General features: G+C 51.3%; 1 protein-coding gene across 1 annotated transcript in view; it reads right to left on the bottom strand.

Annotated features, from left to right (window-relative positions):
* Positions 1 to 9,664, bottom strand: part of Atp2c2 (ATPase secretory pathway Ca2+ transporting 2) — a 58,939-nt gene that overhangs the window by 18,155 nt on the left and 31,120 nt on the right. The window contains exons 8-11 of the mRNA XM_028753022.1: positions 5,642 to 5,791; positions 5,501 to 5,569; positions 4,952 to 5,027; positions 1,922 to 1,988 (exon numbers count right to left, since the gene is read on the bottom strand). Coding sequence (XP_028608855.1) covers positions 1,922 to 1,988; positions 4,952 to 5,027; positions 5,501 to 5,569; positions 5,642 to 5,791 — 362 coding nt within the window. The remainder of the gene's footprint in view (positions 1 to 1,921; positions 1,989 to 4,951; positions 5,028 to 5,500; positions 5,570 to 5,641; positions 5,792 to 9,664) is intronic.

The raw sequence follows: 9,664 nt of genomic DNA, 5'->3' as shown, positions 1-9,664 counted from the left end.
CCTCCTTGGTGCTCCCCTCCTGCTATTCTCTTCCTGCCTGGTGCTCCCTTCCTGCTATTCTCTTCCTGCCTGGTGCTCCCTTCCTGCTATTCTCTTTCTGCCTGGTGCTCTGCTCCTGCTAATCTCTTCTGCATGGTGCTCCCCTCCTGCTATTCTCTTCCTGCCTGGTGCTCCGCTCCTTGGTGCTCCCCTTCTGCTATTCTCTTCCTGCCTGGTGCTCCGCTCCTGTTATTCTCTTAACTGTCTCTTCTCAACTCCCTACTTTCAATGTCCCAGAAAACACATCCCTGGGCACTTCTCCAGTCCCTGGTCCCTCCTAGCTCGCTCTCAGTCTCTCTCACAGCATTTCCCATGGGGTATCAATACAGCATGGATGCTAAGTTGTTATCTGCATTGTTTGTTTGTAAGGTTTGTTTATTTTTTATTTTATGTGTATCAGTGGTTTGCCTGCATGTATGCCTGTGAATGTGCCAAACTACCTAGAATTGGAGCTACACAGAGTTGTGTGCTGCCGTGTGGATGCTGGGAATTGAACCCAGGTCCTTTAGAAGAACAGTCAGTGCTCTTAAACCACTAAGCCATCTCTCCAGCCCCGGAACTGCATTGCTAACCCACACTTAAATCATTCACATTTACTTTCTCCTCCAGCCTGAAAACCTCATGAGGGCCCAGGCGCGAGGCTCAGTCAGCGCTTTGATGATGTAACAGCCAGCCCATCAGCCCTTAGTCAATATTTGTAGGCCAACGACGGCTGCCAGCTGCCAAGGGTGGGAACAGAACCTTAGAAGTGAAGGGTCCTATCCTGCACCATGAGGGATGGTTCAGAGCCTGTCCTCCACTCTTGGATTCTATAGCCATGGGCGGCTGTAGAGCCTGAGCCTCAGTTTCCCCACTTGTAAAATGGAGCATGTGTGACTTCGTGGAGCTGAGCAAGGACCAGCTAGCATCACCTGTTGAGTTCCTGTTCCCTGTCTTAGTATCAAGAGATCCAGGCTCTCACTCCTGGGTACCCCAAACCCTGGGCTCAATTCCCAGCAGGGCATATACCAGGTACATGCAAGGTATCAGAAGTTCAAGGCCATCCTGGTTTAAAGCCAGCCTGGGCTACATGAGATCCTTTCAGAGACAGAGACAGAGACAGAGAGACTGATGGATTTATCCAGGTCCTAACCCTGGATGTATGGCTGACCTTATCTGAGAACAGAGTCTTGGTAGGTGTAATCAAGCCAAGGTAAGATGTGCTGATCTTTGGTGGTGCAGGGATGGAACCCAGGGCTTTCCACATGCCAGTGATACTCCATCACTGAGCTCCGCCCTGGCCCATCTTAGAGTCTCTGGACTGCCAGCTTGATTGGACACAGGGATCAACAGGAGATGAGTAAAGCACACTTCTGGGTGAAGAGGATTTGGCTGGGAGTGTGTGGGGTAGTGCCACCCCAAAGGGCCTAGACGGAATGAAAGGGGAGAGCCAGGAGCACCAGCGTGTCTCCCTGATTGCTGCCAGGAGAATCTCCGGCCTGCTATGCCTTCCACCAGTGTCTGGCTCACCACAGGAGCAGAGTGACCATGGGGAACCCTCTGAAACCTTGAGCCAAGAGAAGTTGCTCCCTTACTTCCTTTCTTCGTGTGTTTTGCCACAGTGACTAGAAAGTGATAAACAAGGTCACACTCTGTCTGTGTTGGGGACACACTCTTATCTAGAGAGGCTACCATATAGCCCAGGCTCTCAGCTGGGTAGACCCAACCCTCAGCAAAGAGGGCTGAGAAGGGGTCCCCATGTTCTATACAGTGCATGCCTTCTCCCATATGACACTGGAGACCCAGTCGGATGGGGCCAAGAAGTATCTCCCCCATCCCTGCCTGCCCTGCAGCACGTTACCCGCTCTGCTGGGGAAGGGACCTGGGAGCCTTGGCCACATACCTGACCCCAATAGTGAACATACTGAGAAGGGGCTTCCCTTGCACCCAGCCAACCAGCATCAGGAGACCTGCAAGAGACAGGACAGCAATCAGTTTGGGCTCCTGTGTCCCCAGTGCCTCATCGCGCTTATAGTGGCTTCCTGAGGGGCCCTCTGGGAACTCAAATGCTGGGAATAATTTGTAATGACCTCTCAGCTTGAAGCTGCAGAGCTGGGAAAGGATGGCCTTGTGTGCATGGAGCCCTGATCCAGTCTCCAGGACTGGGGGGTAGGGGAGTAGTTCAAAAGGAATAAAGCAGGATATGTAGGCATGGTGGCTCATACTTAGAATCCCAGCACTCTGGAGGCTGAGACAGGAGGATAGCCATGGGTTTGAGGTCAGCATGGACCTTGTTTCAAATGAACAAAAACAAAGAAATATAAAGAACCCATATCCACCCTTCTTTTCTGTTCAAAGAAAACACATTCTACTAGGAAAGAAAATCCTGTTTTCCCTCCTTCCCCACTCCTCACCCCCTCCCAAAGGATTCCCACCAAGCTTAGGACGAAGACGCTAGTCACTAGTTCACACCGGGCTGTTCTCACTTATATTCTGTTACTCCTGTGAGGGCTGGGGTAAGCCTCTGTTGGTTCCTCTTGCTTTTGTTTTGTTTTGTTTTTCAGTGTTGGGGATGGATTCCAGAGCCTCACACACACCAGCAAGCTCTTTACCACAGAGCCACACCCCAGTGCCCCAGGGTCACTGTTTTTTAAATATGTCTTAGGTCCTGATTAAATTTCCTCTTCCTCCTTTGCCAGTTATCAAATGTTTGCTAAGCACTAGGTATTGTTCTGGGCCCTGGAGGTGTGGGGAAGAATTGACCTGAGTCATCACTGGGACCCAGGAACAAATTCACAAGATGTTCCAGCAATAGAGAAAAGGACTGGAAGACCTCGAGTCTGTGCCCTGTTGACTTTACTCTCTTACCCTCTCTACTGTTGATCACCATTGCTTTCTCTTCCTGAATAAAATATCTGTACATCTCTCCCCATACACAAGCTTCTGGTCCAGTGCTTTGTTCCAGGATATAAGAACCTGGAGTTCTCTGGAGGTACCGTCCCTAATTGGAGTCTTTCCTCTAACAGTGTCGGTTATGGGATCCAGAAAGGCCAAAAGATGGGACTTTCTAATGGCTCTACCTTTGGCTCTTGGTAGAGACAGGGCGTTCTGATCTGTTCGAAAGCTGAGAACATCATAGCCCATTGTTCCTTCCCTTATGGGTTAATCCAGCCGGGTCTGTCAATCACCAGCTAGAGACCACCCCTAGGAAGTCTGATTCACCGGAAGTCCTTCTAAGGAGGCGGGAGGAATAATCATTCCCTTAAAGATATAATGCATGTTTGCTCCCGGGGAAAATACCCTTACATCAATCCTTCACAGAGCCTCACCAGGCAACGCTGATGAGTTGGCCCCACTTCTAAGTCCTTGCAGGGATAATCTCTTGTGTACTGGGTGGAAGCATCATCTGTCAATAAAGAGCTGAATGGCCAATAAACTGAGGCAGGATTAGTAGGTGGGCCATCCCGCGGTAGGCGGGGTGGGGGTTTGAGGAATTCTGGGAAATAGAGAAGGTTGAGCCGATTCCCCACCCAGTCTCTGAGGAATCGGACTTATGAAACTGAGGAGAGGTAACGAGCCATGGGGCAGATGTAGAATAAAATAACAAATAAACGGAATAATGTAAGTTACAAGCTAGCAGAGAACAAGCCAGAGTTATGGCCTAGGCATTTTTTTCAATAATAATAATCCTCCCAGTTGTTATTCAGGAACTGGGGCGCAAGTGGAAAAGCCCACAGTTACAAGCCCTAAGTCAGAGAAGTAGCTTTTCCTTTCTATTTTTTTCTTTTTTTTTTTTTGTTTTTTTTTTGTTTTTTTTTTTTTTTTTTTTTGCTTTTTTGTTTTTTGGTTTTTTTGTTGTTGTTGTTGTTGTTGTTTGTTTTGTTTTGTTTTGTTTTGTTTTTCGAGACAGGGTTTCTCTGTATAGCCCTGGCTGTCCTGGAACTCACTCTGTAGACCAGGCTGGCCTCGAACTCAGAAATCCACCTGCCTCTACCTCCCAAGTGCTGGGATTAAAGGCGTGCGCCACCACTGCCTGGCTCTATTTTTTTTTTCTATCTCTTTCCAGAACATGTTTTCCCTAATGCTTTGGGCTTTCTTGTTTGTTTTCTGAAGCTACCCCTGACCCTGTCTGTCTCCTCCATGGAGAGACCTGTTGACCTCCTTGGCAGAACATTCTGGTCTAACTCTAGAGAGCCATGGACGTCTCTCCTCCTCTCCCTCCACATTAGTCTCCCTGAAAGATGTTCCATTATTTTCTTGCAAATTCTAATAAAAATGTCCTCAAGCTCATTTAAAAATCCTTTCATTGCTGGGGGTGGGGGGGGCGGCTGGTGCCACACACCTTTAATCCCAGTACTTGGGAGGCAGAGGCAAGTAGATCTCTGTGAGTTCCAGGACAGCCAGGACTACACAGAGAAACCCTGTCTTGAAAATAAATAGATAAGTAAATAAAAATAAATAAAATTCTTTAATTAATGAGACTAAGAACCCAAAAAGGGGACCCCAGTTTCACTAGTATGGAGGTTTGAATATGCTTGGCCTAGGGAGTGGCACTGTTAGGTCTGGCCTTGCTGGAGGAAGTGTGTCACTGTGGAGGTGGGCTTAGAGACCCTCCTCCTAGCCACATGGGAGCCAGTGTTCCCCTGGCTGCCTTCAGATGAAGATGTAGAACTCTCAGCTCCTCCTGTACCGTGCCTGCCTGGATGCTGCCATGCGCCCACCTTGATGATAATGAACTGAACCTCCGAACCTGTAAGCCAGCCCCAGTGAAATGTTATCCTTTATAAGAGTTGCTTTGGTCACGGTGTCTCTCCACAGCAGTGGAAACCCTAAGACACCCAGCAATGTGTGGCGCCCAACACGGAGCCCCTGGAGTTTCATCGGCATGGCTCTGCTAAGACTGCAGAACCCGTCAGGAACTGACTTCACTCACCGATGATGCCAAAGGAAAAGATGGTTAGCTGCTTGCCCAGCTTGTCCATGCTCTTCTGCAGTGGGGTTTTAGGTGTCTGCAGGTTGAAGAGGAGGAGGAGGAAGAGTGGAGGGACCATGGTTAGGAACCTTGGGTACCATGCACAGATACTTGATAAACATGATGGGGGCAGGGAAGCACACATGGAGTTCTGAGGATAACTTTCGGGAATTGGTTCTCTCCCGTATGAGAGTCATCAATCAGGCTCAGCACCAAGTACCCTTACCCATTGAGCTATCTTGTCAGCAGGCATGCTAAGTTTTAAAATTAAAAACGGAAAGTATGCTCCCAAATCCCCTGTCCTCCAACTTTCTGTAGGGGAGCAGGGCCGACTCTGGCTTAGAACAAGTCTGTTTGGAAGCTGTGTCTGACCACCCTCAGCCCCGCTGCCCTCTTCTTCTGCCTCCCCGCAGTCGCGCAGCCCCCGTAGCCTCACAGCCCCGTAGCCCCTCCCCCCACAGCCCAGAAGCCCCGCAGTCCCCGCAGCGCCCACAACCCCACAGCCCTCACCTCTTCTGCCCGCATCATCTTGAAAACTTCTCCAAACTGAGACTGCTCCCCAGTTCCGATCACAACTCCCTGTGTGGAGGAGAGACGGAGGTAACACAGGGTCTGGAGCTATAACTGGCAGGGCCCCGGGGCTCCATTTACCTGACCCTTCCCGCACTGCACCAGCGTCCCCATGAAGACCACGTTGCTCAGGGTGCTGAGATCCCCGCCGCCAGCCAATGGGCTGTCTGTTTTGGCGCATGGCTCCACTTCTCCTGTGAAGCTTGATTCGTCCACCAGGAGGTCTGTGACCTGGGGAGGGCAAAGGTGAGACCGTCAGGTCCCCTCTTGTCCTTCAGAGGCCTCGAGGATTGGAACAATACCAAAAGCTTTGACAGCTGTCAGGCAGGGAAGGAGCCTTGCAAAGACAGACTCAGAAAAGCTTGGAGCCCTGGGCCTCTCCAGGAAGACGTGCAAGTCTCACATCCTGTTTAATGCTATTTGCGATGTCAGAATCAGCAGACAACATGGCTCGACTGCTCCCTGGAACACTCCTTTGCCTCTCCACAAACCTGGACCTGCCTCCTACCCAGGACCTTTCCCTACTGTGAGAGCCATGTGGTAACCAAAGGCTCCACTCTGAATGTGGAGTGAGCTTCTCCAGGGTGGGGTGTGCTCCATTGAGCTGTTCGTAGGGTGGAACAGGCCCAGTGAGGTGGCTCAGCAGGTAAAGACACAGGGCAGGGAGAAAAGCCCCTAGGAGGGGTCTGGACAGACCTCAGCTGAGACCGCAGGATGGGAAGGGCCAATGAGAAACAGTCCCAGCAGCACCTAGGGCCCCTGCGAGGAGACAGCAGTACCTCTGGGTGGAGCCAGGCCTGGCTTATGGCTTGGGCCTATTCCTGTTCAAAATAGCTAATTCTTGTCCATTCAAGGTCAGCCCCAAAGTGGTTGTGTTGTCTCCAAGGATTCCTGTCCTGCCCTCCACAGGTGGGGGCTGGGCTCTTGGGTCCCAGGCATTTCTATAAGTCTCTCCCAACAACCACTGAACAACTACCCCCAAGGACAGACTCAGACCTGTCCCTCTGGGCTGTAAACCCAGGAGCCCAGTTTCATTCTTGGCACCCAGGACAGAGCCCTGCACATAGAAACATAGGTCAGCCGGGCCTGCCAGTGCCAATATACCATCCAGAGCTTGGGTGGCTAAGGCAAGAGGGTCAAAAGTTCAAAGCCAGCCTGGACAACTTAGTGAAACCTGTCTCAAACTAAAGTGCAAATCGAGGGCTAGAGATTTCACTCTGAGGTTGTGTCCCTCATCGGTTGGTATGGGCTTAGCACACAGGAGGCCCTGGGTCCCCACCTCCGTGTTGGAGGATAGTGGGTGCAATGGAGGGGCCCTGGAACGGTTCCTCCCAAGATACTGACATCACCATCTTCAGAACATATAGATGTGTTTTCCCAGTTTAGCAGAGGGAACGTGGTAGGTGTGACAGGTTCTCTGTAACGGGGAGCTGATACTGACTCCCAAGAGAGTAAGGGTAATGGCACCCCAAGGTCCTTGGAGAGGACAAATGATCAGAGAGGGGCTAAGGGTTGAAAGGGGCCATAAGAAATGCAGGGTACTGGCACCTCCAGTCACTGGGAAGCTCCTGGTCTCTAGAGCTGGGGGAGGAGGGAGGAGGGAAGAAGGAGGAGGGAAGAGGTAGGAGGGAGGAGCATGGCCTGCCTGTACTTGGCTTGTTACAGCAGCTGCTGGCACCTGGCAGGCAGAAGGGACATAGAAAGACAGCTGGACAAGAGAGGGGAAAGAACAGGCCAGGATCAAAGCTACCCTGAGTGCCACCCCAGGAGGCTGTGCAGCCTTATAGGCCATGAGGAAGTTCCAAGAGAGACAGGCTCTTAAGTACAAGCCTACCCACACGTGCTAATGCCAGGGAAAGGTTCTAACAAATGTGTCTTTATGCAGCTTCAACTAGAACAGACATCACAGAGAGCGCAGACAAAGTCAAGATGGCAGTAGCCTCACTAGGGGGTCAAGCCAGTAGGGCTCCACCACAGCACACATGGCTCTGATGGCCCAGAGTACAGTTTGCTGTCTATGATCATAGACGAACACTGGTCTCTCCCCTGGAGCCTCGGACAGAGCATCTGAATGAGAAGAGCAGGTAGTTGTTGGGAGGAGGACATAATCTTGGGGGATGAGGCAGGGGTTGGGTGAGGAGAGACATGACTGAGTTCAAGACAGATGGATACATAACCTACATAGCGCCAGCGTGACCAAGATGCTGGAGGATGGGGCCTACCTACAAAGGCTCCCTCCTTTCCCAGGCTATGTGTGTGCTTCTGCTCGCTCCCCTGCAATCCTGTCCTTAGTGCTAGGACCTCTCTTATCAAGCGTACTTGGAGTTCTGACAAGTCCTCACTCAAGACTCCGCAGTGGGAAAGAACAGTCAAGAACTTTGCCTCTGTTCCCACTCGGGGACACTATGCCGCCGTGCGCAGGCTATTGTGGGTCCTGTCCTGAGGCTTCTGAACCTCCTGTTCCTGGAACTCACTGATCAGGGCTGGCCACTCCCGAGCCTCAGAGCTTAATCACTGATAAAGGTTTTCTGCCGTGAATAAACAAAAGCTATTGATTGTCCCAGGGAGCTGCAAGGTGCCAACAGGGAGATGTGCAGGGCACAAAGGTGTCATCTTTGCAATACCGATACGTGCGGGTGTTACTGAAATTAATCCGAGGCTGTGTAGCCAGTAGCAGCGGTCAAGGTGATGCGTAAACTGACCTAGAAGCCTGAGGTCTACTCAGGGCTACATAGCTTAAGTCACCTACCAATACCTGGGCCATTACATGTGCTGGATTACCTGGTCCTCACAGAACTCTGTGCAGTCTGGACAAACTGTTATGTAGTGAGACACCAGGCCAGGACTTAACGCCCAAGGCTCTCCTGCTTCTCTCACAGACTGAGCCAGCCAGTGCTTCCTCAATTCTGTATCCTTGAAGCTACTTGACCCTCCTAACTGCCCCAGGCTGTTATCACCTCCTGTGTTAACATTTAAAGAAACTGAGGCACGAAGCAGGTAAGCAGAGAGCCCCAGGTCACTTATACACTTGACATTTTAGGCATTGAGTTCAAAACTAGGCTCATGTGCAGCCCCTCCCGTGGCCCTACCTCTTTACCTCCCAAGAACACTTGCAGCAGAAAGAGCTCCTCATCCTCAGAACTCCGTGGATAAATCTCTCAGTCATCTCACTAAGAGACCAAGCAGTGCTCACCTGTTCTTGGGAGAAGCTGTCACTTATGTAACTGCCACCCAGTCCTTTCTCCAAAAGGTAGTAGCCTCATCTCACACAACCCCACATGTGTCCAGTAGAGGGTAACTCTGAACCTTCTTTTGTTTTATTTTTTTATTTTTTATTTTTTGGTTTTTTCGAGACAGGGTTTCTCTGTGTAGTTCTGGCTGTCCTGGAACTCACTCTGTAGACCAGGCTGGCCTCGAACTCAGAAATCCGCCCGCCTCTGCCTCCCAAGTGCTGGGATTAAAGGCGTGTGCCACCACTGCCCGGCAACTCTGAACCTTCAAGGTGTGAGAGGAGACAGCTCCACCAGAGTCGCCAAGCCAGACCTCTGCTGCACTTGTTGGTTCTCTGCCTCAGTTTCCCTCCTTGCTGTGAAGCAGCCCATAGCCTACCTGCATCCTGCCTTAGATGATTCTGCCACTGTGATCTGCTCTGTAAACCACATACCCTGGGCGAGGAGGTAGTTTAGTTGGTAAAATGCTTGCCTTGCTAGTACAAGGACCTGATCTGAGTCCCAGCTCCATGTGGGAAGAAAAGAGAGAAGACAATGATGAGGAGGAGGAGGGGGAGGAGGAGGAAAAAGAGGAGAGAGGAGGGAGGGGAGGAGGAGGGAGGGAGGAGGAGAAAGGGAGGAAGAAGAAGAGAGGAGGAGGAGGGAGGAGAGAAGGAGGAGGAGGAAGAGAGAAGGAGGAGGGAGGGAAGGAGGAGGGAGGGGAGGAGGAAGAAAGGAGGAGGAAGAGAGGAAGAGGAGGAGAAGAGAGGAGGGAGGGGAGGAGGAGGGAAGAGGAGGAGGAGGGAGGGGAGGAGGAGAGAGGGGAGGAGGAGGAAGGAAGAGGAAGAGGAGGAGGGAGGGGAGGAGGAGGGAGGGAGGAGGAGGGAGGGGAGGA

Source organism: Grammomys surdaster, unplaced genomic scaffold (assembly GCF_004785775.1).
Source record: "Grammomys surdaster isolate TR1022 unplaced genomic scaffold, NIH_TR_1.0 128, whole genome shotgun sequence".
Classification (NCBI taxonomy): Eukaryota; Metazoa; Chordata; class Mammalia; order Rodentia; family Muridae; genus Grammomys; species Grammomys surdaster.
The sequence above is the reverse complement of the archived record's forward strand: the minus strand, read 5'-3'. Positions and strand labels throughout refer to the sequence as shown.